Raw genomic sequence first — 16,090 nt, 5'->3', positions numbered from 1 at the left:
GGGATACTTATAAGATACTACCATGATTTTTTCAGATTTTTTGGTCCAAAAATAAATTAGGCCAAAAACCGGCCTTACCGACCCTCCCCCTTTCTATTTTATATTCTTATACCTCAAATTCAATGCATACTCAGGTAAAATTATTGTGGTTAATATATTAAATTCAATGTAAACGACTTGAAATTCCTAACTTTTCAATAAAAATATTAAATTGTGAACAAAATAGATGAATTTTTAACTAAATAATTGAATTTTCAACCAAAAATATTAATTTTCTACAAAAAGAGGATTTTTAAGCAAAATAAATGAATTCTCAACCCAAAAGTTGAAATTTCAACTAAAATAGATCAATTTTCATTCAAATACATATTTGAATTTTCCCCTAAAACATCGGTTTTCACTCAAATTAATTTTCCAACAGAAAAAAATTAACCAAAGTTCTGAGTTTTCAAATAAGAAGATTAATTTTCTACTAAAACTGGAATAGTTCAATTTATAAAATATTTTGATTTCAAATCAACAACAGTTGAATTTAACCAATAAGACCAATTTTCAACAAAATACTTGAATCCTTAACTTAAAGATTTAAATGTGCTAAAAAATATAGATTTTCTACCAAAAATGGAATAGTTCAATTTTCAGTTAAAAAAATTAATTTTTCACCAAAAACTTGAATTTTCTATTTAAAAAACTGAATTTTCAAACAAGAAGATTAATTCTCTATCACACCAAATTTTTTCAACGAAATACATGAATTTTAAATGAAATAATTAAATTTTCAGTTTGAAAAATAATTTTCAACCAAAAAGATTAATTTTAATCGAAAAATGTAATAGTTGATATTTCAACTACAAAATATTTTTATTTTCAATAAAAAACAGTTAGATTTAACTGAAAAAAGATAAATTAAAAAAATAATTGAATCCACAACTTTAAACATATTAATTTTCACTAAACAGATGCATTTTTAACAACAGAAAATTGATTTTCAAGTAACAAAAAATCGTATTATTAACAAACTACATCAATTTTCAAGCAAATATTTCAGTTTTTAATCGAAAGGATTAATTTTCTACAAGAAAATACAAAATTTAAAGAAAATACATAAATTTCCAATTAAAATTTTTTTTTAAATCTTCAACTAAAAAGATGAATTTACAATAGTTTTAACAATTTTGGTTAACATTTCAAGCAAAAAGAATAAAATTTTAACATTTTATATTTAAAACTATGCAATTCAATTTAAAAAAATACGAAATTTCACTCAAAGAGTTAAATTCTTAATTAAAACAAATTAAATTTTAACCAAACTGTTGTATTTTAAACAAAAAAGATTAAATTTCTACCAAAAGTTCATCCAAAATGTTAAATTTAGAAAAAGTTAGTTGAAAATCTTCAACTGGAATAGACGAATTTTAAAGAAAAAAAATGCATTTTGATCTAAAACGATTAATACTTTACTAGAATAATTGAACGTTGAACCAAAAAAGACAATTTTTCAACAAAAAGTGGAATAATTAAATGTTTAGTTGAAAGAATAGTTTCCAACCAAAGAAATGAATTTTCAACTGAAATGATGAAATATTCAATTGGAATGGCTACATTTTTAGTTTAAAAAAAACTAATTTACGACAAAAAATTCCAACCAAAAAAACCAATTAATTTTCAAAATAATAGTTACATTTTCAAACAAAATGATGAATTTTCAATTAAAATTATGAATATTTGATTGTAACAGTATGATACTATAAAATATAATACAATACTTTTCAATACTATCGGATACTATACGACAATATCCTGTAATATTCAATAAAATCCGAAAATATCGATACTCTCTATTACAATCCGATACTACCCGATACTTTCCGATACTAAACGATATTTTTGACAAAATTTAATTCTTTTGATATTAAATTATATATATTACATTATTACATAGCGATACGAGCGATACTATCCATTACAGTCCGATACTACACGACACTATCCTGTAATATTCAATAAAATCCAAAAATTTCGATACTGTCTATTACAGTCTCATACTATCCGATACTAAACGATGCTAAACGATATTTTTGACACTATTTAATCATTTGATATCATTCAATTGACCAAAAAAGATAAAAAAAAGATCATTTTTCAACCGAAAATTGATACATTTTCTGTTTAAAAAATCGAAAAAAATGTATAACAAAAAAAAACAACTAATTATCAAAAAAATAGTTACATTTTCAAGCAAACTGCTGAATTTTCTACCAAGTCGATTAATTTATAGCAAGGCAGGCGAATTTTCAACTAAAAAAACGCAAATTTTCAAGCAGAAATGAATTAATTTAATTTTTAGTTAAAACATTAATGTTCAACCAAAAATATGAATTTTTTACTACAATGATGGAATATTCTATTTGAATAGTTAAATTTTCAGTGAAAAAAAATTAATTCCAAACCAAGAAAAAAAAGAATAAAAAAAAGTTAACTACAACAATATTAAGGTACTTTTACAATTCAAGAATCATTATTAATCAATTTTATATTGCAATAAAAAAAAAATAGGCAGGCTCTCTAAAAAATTCCCTGGCATTAAAAAACAATCACTGATATTTTCAGGGTTTTCAGGTATGTAGAAATTTCCTGAGAATTCCAAAGTTTCCAGGTAAAAAAAAAACTGAAAAAAAATTGGAAAAAATTTGGACACACTGTTATTTTTTAAATGCAGACCTTTCAACTGCTTTGCAATTTGAAGTTTGGCACCGAATTTCGTCACTCCGTAGACGGTGGTCATGATCGTTTGTTTAATGACCTTCCTTTGAATATAACCTTCCAAAACTTGGGCGATTTCGACTCCATCTTCCGCATCGGATTTTCGAGTCTTCTCTACCTATAAACAAAAAAAGTTTCAATTTTGATTCTATTTAAGAGTTTTTTTAAATTAAAATAATAGTTAATTCAATTTCAAAAAGATTTGTGAGAGCCGATTTTGTATTTTATTATTTTTGTTTAATAACAAAGTTAACATTGAAATGTTTTGTTGTTGCAATAAGCCTTCCGATTTTGTTTAAGTTTTTCATATTTATGTAAAAGTAAATAAAATATTTTTAAAAAATAAATAAAAAATATATCCAGTAGGTTAAAACATTTAAGAAAATTTGTTAATTTTTTTTTATTAACAAATTAATGAGTGAAAGTATTACTTCGACAATAATCATACTTAGAGACTTTATGTTTCAATTTTTTTAATATACGTAATAACAATGCTAAGTTACCATTTTTGAAATATCCAAACTGCAATGCTGATAAAAATTCTTTATTATTTAAGTAAATCTGATTAAACAAATACAGATTTTCGTCAATTTTCAAGCGGCAGATTCCCTTTTTTTAACGGAATCAATTTTGAATTAGACTTAGTCAGGAGAAAATATTTGTTAAATGTTTAAATAAAATTGATAAATGAAGATTGTCGTCCATTTTTAACCCGTTTCCTCTAAATAACTTGGCAATATATGTTAAAAATTTATTTCTAAATTATATAAAGAATAAAAAATTATTTTTGATTAATGAAGTACCATAAGTGAAAATTTTTTTAAAAGTAATTTAATATTGATTCCATTTAAAAAAAAACTTTAATAATACAGAGCATAGATCGAGGGAAAATGATAAAAATAGTACAAATAAAATAGTTGAATTTTCAACCAAAGGAGACAAATTTTCAACCCAAACACGAATTTTTAACAAAACAGTTGAGTTTTTAAGTTGCAAATCCGAACATTTTATAAAAATTAAGCCTAAAACATTAATTTTCAATCAAGTAGTCGAATAAAAATGATAATTTTGAAATAAACAGTTGCATTTACAAGCAAATAATTGAAGTTTCAACCAAATGGTCGATTTTTTAAACAAAAAAGATTAAAAGATAATAGAATTTGCAATCAAAAAGAACGAACTATCAAAAAAATTAATTTTCAACAAAAAAGATGAATTTTGAACAAAATAGCAGAATTTTCAAAAAAGTAATTAAATTTGTAACAACGAAAGATTTTTTAACCGATAAAGAACAAAATTTTCCTTCAAAATAATGAATTTTATTTCCAAAAATTCGAATTGTCTACGAAACAGTTGAATTTTCAAATCAAAAATATTAAGCCAAATATGTAGTTGTATTTTCATGCCAAAAAATGAATTTTTTAGAAGAAAGTAAAATATACAACACCTCAGTTAATTTTCAAACAAGAAAAATGAGTTGTTTTCAACCAAAAAAAAGATTACTTTTCCACCGTAAAAGAGGAATTTTCCATCCAAAAGTTTGAAGTTTCTATCCAAAAGGCAATCTTTAAAAACATTAAATTTTTTATTATAAAAGATGACTTTTTAATAAAATAGTTGAATCACTTTAATTTTTAACAAAGAAAAATGAATTTCTTAACTATCCAGTTTTTATTTTAGCAAGAAAAAGAGAAATTCTTGGAAAGGGGAAAACAGGGGAATATGCTAAATTTCAAACGCTAATTAATAAAAATGTACTGAGTAGAAAGGTATAATGAGAAATTATTAAACTTTTAATGTTCTCGACTAAGATTCATTAAAATTTAAACAATTAAAAATTGACGAAAACCTCTACCTGTATATCAAATTTATTCAAAAAATAAATAAAGATATGTATCTCTTTATTAAATTTATTTAAGAAATGAACGACTACTTTGAATTTTATATTTAACATAAATATGAGTAGTTTCAACAAAATGGGAAAGTTTTTTTTTAAAGAAATAAGAAAAATTTACAACTTTGATGTTGAATAACAAAATTTAAAAATTAAAGAAGGACAAAAGTCTTAAATATATATTTTTTTATACTCACAAGAACAACAACATCGCTGTAAACATCGTGAGGTTTATCAAACGGGTATAAATTAACACTCTCGGCTCCGATTTGATCGCGTCCAAGTGCCGCGTAATGTTGCAGCCCATTACAACTTCCGTCTTGATGAACCGGAAATCCGGTCATATATTCCGCCGGATTTGGAGATTTTATGGCCTTCGAAATTTCCATACAAGCTGCCAAGGTTTGCCAAGGTTCGTCAGAAGTCGACCACCACATTTTTCCCTGCAATATTTACATTTAACGATAGCAATCTGAATAAATATTTCACGGGTCTTTGCATTTTTTTACATTTGCAGGGTGTCTACTCAAATTCTGGAAAAAAATTCCCAGACAATTCGGGATTTCTTCCAGGTACCTGAAGTTTTTTCCGAATATAATTTTTCATAGTACGAAGCCATTCAAATATTTCGCATTTTTTTAAACAATACACCTGGAATATGTGTACGGTATTACGAGTTTATTATAAATAATGTTGTTTTTTTCAGTTTCTATGGATTCAATTAATATGTATAATTTAGAAAGCTTTGGCAAATTATATTATAAGATATTCTTAAATATATTTGCTCTATAAATTAATTAAAAAATTGAATAATATCAAAAACATAATTTATAATTTCATTAATTTATCTCTAAAGTCCATTAATTTGAATAATAATTCAAAGAAATTTCTTTTTTTTCTTCTTAGAATACGATTTTTTAGACAAAAAAAAGTATTCTCAACCAAATAGTTGAATTTTTAATTAAAATAGATCAATTTTCAACCAAATAATTAAATTTGGAACTATGGAATAGTTACATTTTAAGTTCAAAAAATTAATTTTTCATTAAAATTTTGTTGTTTTTATGAAGGATAAATTATTGTCATCAAAAAATTGATGTTAAGTTTTTTCTTGGCCCAATGAGATGAATTTTCTGAAAAATAGTTACATTTACAAACAAAGTCATGAATCGTCAACTGGAATAGTTAAATTTTGAACCAAAAAGATGAATTTGTAACCAAAAAGAAGAACTTTCTAACGAAAAAAGAATTTTCAAAAAATAATGATTAAACCAAATATTTGAATTTTCAACTGAAAAAGACCAATTTTACATAAATTGTTGAATTTCGAACTAAAAATATCGATTTTCATTCAGTTTTTAAGCTTAAAAGGTGAATTTTTTACCAAAGATTTTAACTTTAAACCAAGTGTTTTAATTTTTAAACAAAAAGATTAATTTTAAGCTCAAAAAATAAATATTTAATTGGAATACTTGAATTTTTAACAACAACAAAAATGAATTTTCAAACAAGAAGGTTAAGTCTCTATAAAAAAAATGATTTTTCAACAAACTACATACATTTTCAACAAAAAATGTAATAGTTAAAAAATTAAGGTTGAACCAAGCAAATGAATTTTCAGAAAAATAGTCATATTTTCAAAAAAAGTCATGAATTTTCAACTGGAATAGTTGAGATTTATAGCAAAAAGATAAAATTTCCAACCAAGAAGATAAATTTTCTATCAAAGAAGAAGATTTTTCTACAAAATTATCAGTTCTCAACCAACTATAGGAATTTTCAACTAAAGAGACCAATTGTCAATCAACTAGTTGAATTTCGAATTAAAAAAAGATCTATTTTATTTTTAAACGAAAGAGGTGGATTTGTGACAAATAATTTTAACTTTAAACCAAGTGTTTTAATTTTTATTCTAAAAGATGACTGTTAAGCTCAAATAATAAATATTTAATTGCAATACTTGAATTTTCAACAAATAGAAATAAATTTTCTAACAAAAAAGATTTTTCTACAAAATAATGAATTCTCAACCAAATATATGAATTTTCAAATGAAAAAGACCAATTTTCAATAAAACAGTTAAATTTCGAACTATTTTTAACAAAAGATTTGAACTTAAAACTAATTGTTTTAATTTTTAATCTAAAAGATTAACTCTAAGCTCAAATAATAAATATTTAATTTGAATACTTGAATTTTTAACCAAAAAAGAGAATTTAAAAAAAACACATGAATTTTCAAATAAAAAAGATCAATTTTCAAACCAGAAATGATAAATTTGTAGTTAAAAAAATTATAGTTGATCCAAAAAGATGAATCTTTAACCAAGAAGATTAATTTCCACCCAAAAGAAAAATTCCAACTAAAATTATGATTTTGACTTTCAATTTTTGGACTTTTTTGGATATAGACTTTCAGAGAGACGGCTTAAAAAAAATTTAGACTAATTTTAAAATTAAAAAATTAAAACCTGAAAAAATCTTTTTTTCGTTTTTTTTTCGAGAATTCGTTTCTTTGCTTTGAAAATTTAAGTCATGTAGAAAATCCAGTCAAATTTTTTTTTTAATACTAACATTTTCAAACAAAGTGATGAATTTTCAACAAAAATGATCAATCTTTAACTGTAACAATTGAATTTTGAACCAAAAAGATTAATTTTAAACTAAAATTATGGAAATAAGTAGAACAACTGAATTTTCAAGAAATAAGATTAATTGCTACCAAAAGACGAATATTCAAATAAATAAGAAAAATTAAATATAGCATTATAAAGCTACTTTTACAAGTGAAGAGTAGTTCTCACTCAATTTTATATTGCATTTAAACAAACAAAAAACTTAAGCATGACCTCGAAAAATTGCTTTAAATTTAAACAAAAATCCCTGACATTGCTATGTTTTTCTAGGTAACCAAAAATTCATTTAGAATTCCAGGTTTTCTAGGTTTTCCAAGTTTTCCAGGTATTCCAGGTAGAATAGACACATCCTGTAAAATTTTAATTTAAAATAATTAAAAAATAACTACCGTCAAAGGCTTTTCTGCACTGTCGATTATATCATCGAGAATTTCGTTCGCATATTCCAATCGTTTTGGTATCGGCTCTTTTTTCTTGAAGCCAGTCAAGTTAATCACATGAATTTTCAGCCAATCGAGGCCCTTTGGCCCCAAGGGCTTTTTCTGAGCAAAAATAAGCATCGAGCGGGCAAAATCCGAACCCATTTGACTCAAATGTGGTGGAATTGGATAAACTCGACCTCTGAAATCCATATTGTGTGGCAGCCAGAAGATTTCGTCTTTGTACTGTAAAATAAGCAGTTGACCATTGAAGGCTTCGGTCTCGCTTTAGAGATAAAAAAATAGTTTAAATATTGTCACATAGTAAAAAAAAAATGTGTCAAAATAGTGTCATAAAATGTTTCAAGTATTAAAAATGAACTTTAATGTTTATTTAAAATGTTATTCTTTAGTTTATAAATGATCAAAATGCGTATTGATCGCAGGCTTTAGTCTTTCGTGTTTTTTCTTTTGTTAAAATATTTTTTTTTATCTTTAAATTTAACTATTTTGTTGAAAAGTCAACTGATTGGTTATAAATAATTCCACAATTTGGTATCTAATTCAACTTTTGGGTTAAAAATTTATGTATTTTCTTCAAAATTCATTTTTTTTCTGGTAGAAAATTCAATTATTTAAGTGAAAATTCTTTTTTTTTAGAGAAAATAAATTTTTTTGTTATAAAACGGTTAAAAACTAATCTATTTTAGTTGAGTGATTGAAGTTTTTGTTGAAAAATTTGTAGTTTTTACTAATATTATTTAAACTATTTTTCGTATAAAATAAAAATATTTATAGAGTTTAAGTATCAACTATATAATTTTTGTAGAAAATCAGTATTTTCAAGTTGAAAATGCAACAGTCTAGTAGAAAATTGTTTTTTTTTTTAAATTGAAAATACATGTGTTTTGTTAACAATTCGTCTTTTTTTTTGTACAAAATCAATTCTTTTTGGTAATTATTCATATGAATAAATTTTAATTATTTGGTGAAATATAAGTAATTAATAATTAAATAAAAAGTATTTTTAATTAAATTTAATGGACTTTAAAACAAACTAGAATTAGATTGGTTACATTCAACTTTGTTTTATTTAAAGTTAAAATCTATTTGGTTTACGTATCAACTATTATATGTTTTGTCAAAAATGAGTATTTCCAGTTTTAGAATGCAACTGTTTTGTAGGGAATTCGTCTCTTTGAGTTGAAAATACAACAGTCTTATAGAAAATTTGTTTTCTTTTTCTTTAAAATCAATTCTCCATGATAAAAATTCGTCTTTTTATTAGAAAATTCAACTATGTGGTTAAAAATTTATTTATGTAGTTTAAAATTCGTTATTTTCCTGGCAGCAAATTAATCTTTTTATTTCAAAAAATTGAACTATTTGGTAAAAAACTTGTCATTTATAATAGAAAATAAATTTTTTGGTTAAAAAGTGGTTAAAAATTAATCTGTTTTAGTTAAGGATTTAAGTATTTATTTAAAAATTAGTAGTTTTAACTAATATTCAACCGATTTTTATGACAAACTGAATTTTTTTTGTCAAAGTATCAAATATTACATTTTTTGTTAAAAATCAGTATATCCTAGTTGAAAATGCAACAGTTCTGTAGAGAATTTATCTCTCTGACTTGTAAATTCAACAATCTTGTAGAAAATTCGGTTTCTTTTTATTCAAAATTAATGCTTTCAATTAAAAGTTTAACTATTGGATTTTTCGTTTAAAATGATCTTTTTTAGCTGAAAATTCAAGTATTTGATTAAAAATTCATGTACTTTCTAAAAAAATCGTCTTTTTTATAGAAAATTGGTCATCGTGGTTTAAAATTTAACTATTTGGTAGAAAATATATGTTTTTTGTTAACAATTTGTCTTATTTTGTTGTTACAAAATCAATTCTTTTTGGTTAAAACTGCAAATGTTTGGTCAAAAATACATGTTTTATATTTGAGGATTCAAGTAAGTATTTTGCTGAAAATTAGTCTTCTTTGGTAACATTCAACTGTTTTTTATTTAAAATTGGAATATTTTTTGTTTAAATATCAACTATTACCTTTTTTGTCGGAAATCAGTATTTCCATGTTTAAAATACAACTGTTTTTCGGGAAATTCAAGTATTGAAAAAAATCTGTTTATTGAAAACTATTTTTCCGCAATAAATATTCGTCTTTTTTGTACAAAATTCAACTATATGGTTAAAAAATTATGTATTTTGTTGAAAATTCGGTTTTTTTCTGGTAGAAAATTAATCTTCTTGATTGAAAATTGAACAATTTGGTAAAAAATTCAATTATTTCGTTGAGAATTCGTCTTCTTTGTTGAACAAATTTATATTTTTATTAAAAAATGGTTACTAAGTAATCTGTTTTAGTTAAGGAATCAATAATTTGGTTAAAAATTCGTATTTTTCAGTAAAATTCGACTTTTTGTTATTCAAAATTTGAATTTTTTTGGTTTAAGTAACAAATATTAGATTTTCTGTTGAAAATCAATATTTCCAGGTTGAAAATGCAACAGTTTTGTAAAAAAATTATCTCTTTAGCTTGAAAATTCAACAGTCTAGTGGAAAATTCCTTTTTTTGTATTCAAAATTAATTTTTTCAACTAAAAGTTTAAATATTGAATTTCTCGTTTAAAATGATCTTTTTTAGTTGAAAATTCAACTATTTGGTTAAAGATTTAGGTATTTTCTTTAAAAATAGTATTTTTTGTAGAAAATCAATTCTTCTTGGTAAAAAATGCAACTGTTTGGTCAAAAATTAATGTGTTTTAGTTGAGGATTCAAGTAAGTATTTTCTTGGAAATGTTGTCTTTTTTGGTTACATGCAACTGTTTTTTTATTTGAAATTGAAATATTTTTTGTTTAAATATCAACAATTACATTTTTTGTCGGGAATCAGTATTTCCAGTTTTAAAATACAACTGTTTTTTTGGGAAATTCGTCTCTTTGGCTTTGAAAATTCAAGTCTTGAAAAAAATTCTTTTTATTGAAATCTAATTTTCCACAATAAATATTCGCCTTTTTTGTAAAAAAATTCAACCATTTGCTTAAAAATGTATGTATTTTGTTGAAAATTCGCTGAAAATTCTTATTTTTTCTTAGAAAATTAATTTTTTTAATTAAAAAATTAGGGTTTTTCAGTGAAATTCGACTGTTTTTTATTTAAAATTGAAATGTTTTTGGTTTAAGCATCAACTATTACATTTTTTTGAAAAATCAGTATTTCTATGTTGAAAATACAACAATTTTGCAGAGAAAATATATGTATTTTGTTAACAATTCGTCCTTTTTGTGGCAAATAAATTTGTTTCGTTAAAAATGCAACTGTATGATTAAAAATCAATCTGTTTTATTTCAGGATACAAGTATTCGTCTTTTCTAATTCGTCTTTTTTTATTATATTCAACTTTTCTATATGAAATTAAAATCTTTTTTTTTATTTAAATATCATACCTTATATTTTTGGGTAAAAATTAGTATTTTCAGGTTGAAAATTCAACTATTTTTGAGAGAATTCGTATGTTTGGTTATAAAATTCAACAATTTGGTAGGAAATTCAACTGTTTTTCTGGAAATTTTTATAAATTTGTATAGAATTTATCTTTCTGGTTTACAGTCTAACTAGTTGGTTGAGAATTCAGTTGTTTTGTTGACAGCTCATCTTTTTGGTTTAAAAATTAAACATTTTGGACTTTAGCTCCTTTAGTGTTTTTTTTTCCCCCGAAATAGTAGCAAAATGGTGTCATCGCTTAAAAAAGTGTCCAATAGTGTCAATGGTTTCGAAATGATAAAAAGTGGAAAATGAAGATGGGCCCAGAAAACTCAAATTAAATCCAAGTACTCACGTGATTTGCGAGTGATAATTTGTACAAAGCGTCACACCACAAGGAATACATTTCATTTTTCCTTCTCTTCAATGCCATTCTAGTCTGAGAAATGCTGATTCTTTCCTCCTCTGTTGAATCTTCGGTCAACAAAGGCGCTGCAGGTAAAACCGAAGGTGGCTGCGGTACATTTAATTTTGTGGAACCACCGTCTTGGAAAACCTGTTCGAAATTAATTAATTAGCAAAAAAAAAAAAACATATTTTTCTCAATGATTTTATATCTACTATATTCAAGAGATTTCGAAAATTTTGACAGGTTTCAAGAGGTTTCAATAGAAATCAAAGGATTTTACAGTTACTTAGACAATTTCTATTTTTATAATATATGCATAAGAAACTATAGTAGAACATAAAATCTATGAAATTATGATTTTTGTTTTTATAAAACAATTATTTTTACTTTTATAGTTATGGCGTTTTGCAGTTTAAATTTATAGGGCAGAAATGATCAATCTACTCAACCGAAATTCTGATTTAATTCATAATTTAGTAAATGCGAGACTAAATCATTTTTTACTTTTTAATAATTAATTATGATTGGAGCTATATGTTTTTGAAATATTTTGAAATAATAAAAATGCCAGAAGAACTCCAAGATTTCACTAAAAATTCAAAAGATTTGAAAATGTTGAAAAATTTTTCAAGAGATTTAAAAAACTTTCTAGAAATTTCAAAAGACTTTGTGGAAATTTCAATATATTTCTAAAGATTTGAAAAAATTTCAAGAGATTTTGAAAAACTTCAAAAAGATTCAAGAGATTAAAAATATTTCCAAAGATTTATGAAAATTTCAAGTGATCTAAAAATATTTCAAGAGAATTAAAAAATTTTCAGGAGATTTAAAAGGATTTTATGAATATTTATTATTATATCAAGCAATTCCAAATTATTTCTAAGACTTTAAAATAATTCTATGAGATATAAATATTTCATGAGATTTCTCAATATTTTCAAGGATTTTAAGTGTTTTCAAAATATTTACAAAGATTCTTAAAATTTGTAAAAGATATCCAGAGTTGTAAAAAAATGTCAAGAGATATTAAAAGATTTTCAGACAAATTTAAGGAATACTAGAGATTACAAGAGATTTAAAAAGATTTCGAAGGATTTATATTTTCAAAATATTTCCAGAAATTTTGAATCTTTTGAAAAGATTTCCACTAACGATTCTAAAATATTTCAAAGATTTAAAGCCTAAAAGGTTTTAAGAGTTTAAAAATATTTCCAGAGATTTTGCAAACTTTGAAAAGATTTCACTTATTTTCGGAAATTTGGAAAAAATTCGAGAGATTTTATTTTAGTTATTTATTGATCTAACAGTTCAATAAATTGAAATTGTAAGAAACTTCAAAATATTCCCATAGATTTTAAAAAACTTCAAAAATGTCCAGAGATTTAAACAAAGTTCAAGAGATTTCCTGAGATTGAAAAAGTTTCCAGACATTTTAAAAGATTTTAAGAGTTTTAAAAATATTCCAGAGAATTTGAAACTTTTGAAAAGATTTCCAGAGACTTGAAAGCATTTTTAAGAGATTTGAAATTATTTCCAGAGATTTTTATAAATTATAAAAGATTTCAAAATATTTAAAAAGTTATCAAAACATTTCCAGCTTTAAAAAAAAACTATAAAAAATTTCTAAAATTGCGAGATTTGAAAAAAATTCACCAGATTCCAAGAGGTTTCAAAAGATCTTCAGAGATTTGAAAATTTTCAAGAGATTTCAAACAATTTTCAGATTTTATGAGTTTTTAACATTTTTTTCCAGATTTAAACATATTTTTTTATTTCAAAGATTTCCACATATTAAAAAAATTTCAAGAGATTTCAAAAGATTTCTTAGAGATTTATATAAATTTAAAAAGATATCCAAATATTAAAAAAATTATCAAAACCTTTCCAGATTAAAAAAAAAAATACAAAAAATTTCAAAAATTGCCAGATTTGAAAAAAATCACCAGATTCCAAGAGGTTTCAAAAGTTTTTAAAATTTTTACAGATTTAAACTTTTTTTTTTAATAAAAAATTCTCCATATATTAAAAAAATGTCAAGAGATTTCAAAAGATTTCTAAATATTTTAAGAGTTTGAAAAAAATTATTCAACAGATTTTGAATAATTTGAGGATTTCAAAGATTTCCAGAGATTTATAAAAAATTCAAAATATTTGAAAAAAAATTACAGAGATTTTAACCAAGTCCAGGAGATTCTAATACATTTTCAATGATTTAAAAACTCTTCAAAATATTGCCAGAAATTTAGAAAAAAATGTCTACAAATTCGAAAAAATTTCAGGAGATTTAAAAAGATTTCAAAATACTTCAAGAAATCTCCATGATTTCACACATATTTTAAGAGATTATGATAGATTTGAAATATTTCAAATGTGAACAATCCCTAGATACTAACATATTTTTATATGAATAATTACTTACTTTAAGGGCCACGTCGAGAATCGAGATATTCACTCTCCAAGGAATCGTTCCTAATTGGTTTAAGCAATCCAAGGCTGGGAAAATGTTCTTTGAAGGGATTTCGTTAAGTCTCTTCGTTTGTTGAACCTTGAAGGAATAAAATTATAATTTACGATCTAAAATGTTGAATTCTCGATCAGAGTTGGGTAGTAACTTGTTACAAGTTATTATTTACTTTGTGTTGTTAGTATATCTAATATTAGATGTTTATGTGTAGAAAAATAATCTTTTTTGTTGGGGCATTTAGCTATTTTATTCAAAATTTGTATTTTTTTATTGAATTCAACTAGAATTTAATTGAACTTAAAATCTTTTTTTGTTACAATAATATCAACTATTAAATTTTTGGTTGAGAATTCATCTATTTTCAATGAAAATTTAACTTCAATTCATTTATTTTGTTAAAAATGCAATTTTTTTGCTAGAAAGTTCAGCAGTTCAGGTAAAAAGTAACTTTTTGCTGAAAATTCATATTTTCGTATCGAAAATGCAACTGTTTTGTAGAAAATTAATTTTTTTTTTGGTTTCAAAATAAAACAGTTTAGTAGAACTCTTTTTCCTTTCTTGGTTCAAAATTCGGCTTTTTCGTTTCAAAATTTACATCTTTTGGTAAATAAATCTCATCTGTTTATGGTTGGAAATTCAGCTACTTTGTTGAAAATTCGAATTTTTTGTTTGAATTGAAATGTGTTTAATTTAAATAAAAAGCTTTTATGGCTGAAATAATATCAACTATTATATTTTTCGTTCATAATTCATATATTGTTGTGGAAAATTCATTTTTTTTGTCAAAAATTCCACTATTGTGGTAGAAAGTTCAACAATTTAATAGAAAAATAAATTTTGTTTTTAATCATTCATATTTTCGGTTTGAAAATTCAACTATTTTGGTAGAAAAATGATCTAGCTTGGTTGAGGATTTATCGGTTGAATTCAACTATGATTTCAAATTAAAATCTTTTTTTGTTGAAATAATATCAAGTATCATATTTTTCGTTGAGAATTCGTCTTTCTTGGTTAAAAATTAAATTATTTTAATAGACAGTTCAACTAGTTCGTTGAAAAATGTCAATTTTGTTCAAGTGATTTTTTGTTTTGTTTAAAAATTCATTTTTTTCAAAAATTTCTGTAAAGGGATTGCAGTTGAATCACAGGTTGAACTAATTTATTAATAATTCAGTTGCTAGGTTAAAGATTCATAATTTTAGTTGAAAATTGAACTATTTTGTTTCAAAATTAGTTTTTTTTTCTTCTTGGGTAGCAAATTCAAATATTTTGGTAGAAAATTCCACTATTAGGTTGAAAATTAACTTTTTTTCTTGGAAATTGAAATCTTTTATTAAAATTTTTTCTTTTTGGTATACAAATGGTAGAAAAGGTCAACGCATTGATTGAAAATTAACTTTATTCTTGAAAATTAATATTTTCGGAATGAAATTCATAAATTTTGTTAAAAATTCAACTATTTTGGTCAAAAGTCCAACTATTTGGTTTAAAAGTATCCTTTTGGTTGAAATAATTTCAAATACATATATTTTTCGTTGAGAATTCAATAATTATGTTTGAGAATTAAAATATTTTGGTAGCAAATTCATATATTTGGTTAAAAATTCAACTATTTTGATTCGGACAAAAATAAAAAAAGAGGGGAGAAAAATGAGAAGACAACCAATCAAATCACATTCCCTTTCTTTTATTTATTTCGTCTTATTTATTTTTATTATTATCAAATATCAATAAAACCAAATATTTACATATTTAACATTTATTTTTCTTTCCTCTTTTTTATTTTTGTCCGAAGATTTTTTTAAACAGAAGAATCTCTTTTTTTTTAATTGCAATAGGAGCGTTTTATGGTGGTTGCCCAAAAATTTTGTCGTTCAATTCCATACATTAAAAGTAAATTTGTGGTTGAAAATTCAACTCTTTTGTTCAAAAGTGTTCTTTTTGGTTTGAAAATTAATTTCTTTCAGCAGAAAGAATTCATATTTTTGTTTAAAAACACAAGTCCTCAAAATT

At 23.7% G+C, this 16,090-nt stretch overlaps 1 protein-coding gene across 3 annotated transcripts in view; it reads right to left on the bottom strand.

Moving 5' to 3' along the window:
- The window catches only part of LOC117167648 (DNA-directed RNA polymerase, mitochondrial), a 45,029-nt gene that overhangs the window by 9,159 nt on the left and 19,780 nt on the right, over positions 1-16,090 (bottom strand). For all 3 annotated transcript variants that reach the window (XM_033352735.1, XM_033352744.1, XM_033352751.1), the window contains 5 exons: positions 14,033-14,158; positions 11,560-11,760; positions 7,682-7,957; positions 4,855-5,100; positions 2,722-2,881 (listed from right to left, as the gene is read on the bottom strand). In XM_033352735.1, coding sequence (XP_033208626.1) covers positions 2,722-2,881; positions 4,855-5,100; positions 7,682-7,957; positions 11,560-11,760; positions 14,033-14,158 — 1,009 coding nt within the window. The remainder of the gene's footprint in view (positions 1-2,721; positions 2,882-4,854; positions 5,101-7,681; positions 7,958-11,559; positions 11,761-14,032; positions 14,159-16,090) is intronic.

The sequence above is a fragment of the Belonocnema kinseyi genome, chromosome 1 (assembly GCF_010883055.1).
Source record: "Belonocnema kinseyi isolate 2016_QV_RU_SX_M_011 chromosome 1, B_treatae_v1, whole genome shotgun sequence".
Classification (NCBI taxonomy): domain Eukaryota; kingdom Metazoa; phylum Arthropoda; class Insecta; order Hymenoptera; family Cynipidae; genus Belonocnema; species Belonocnema kinseyi.
The sequence above is the reverse complement of the archived record's forward strand: the minus strand, read 5'-3'. Positions and strand labels throughout refer to the sequence as shown.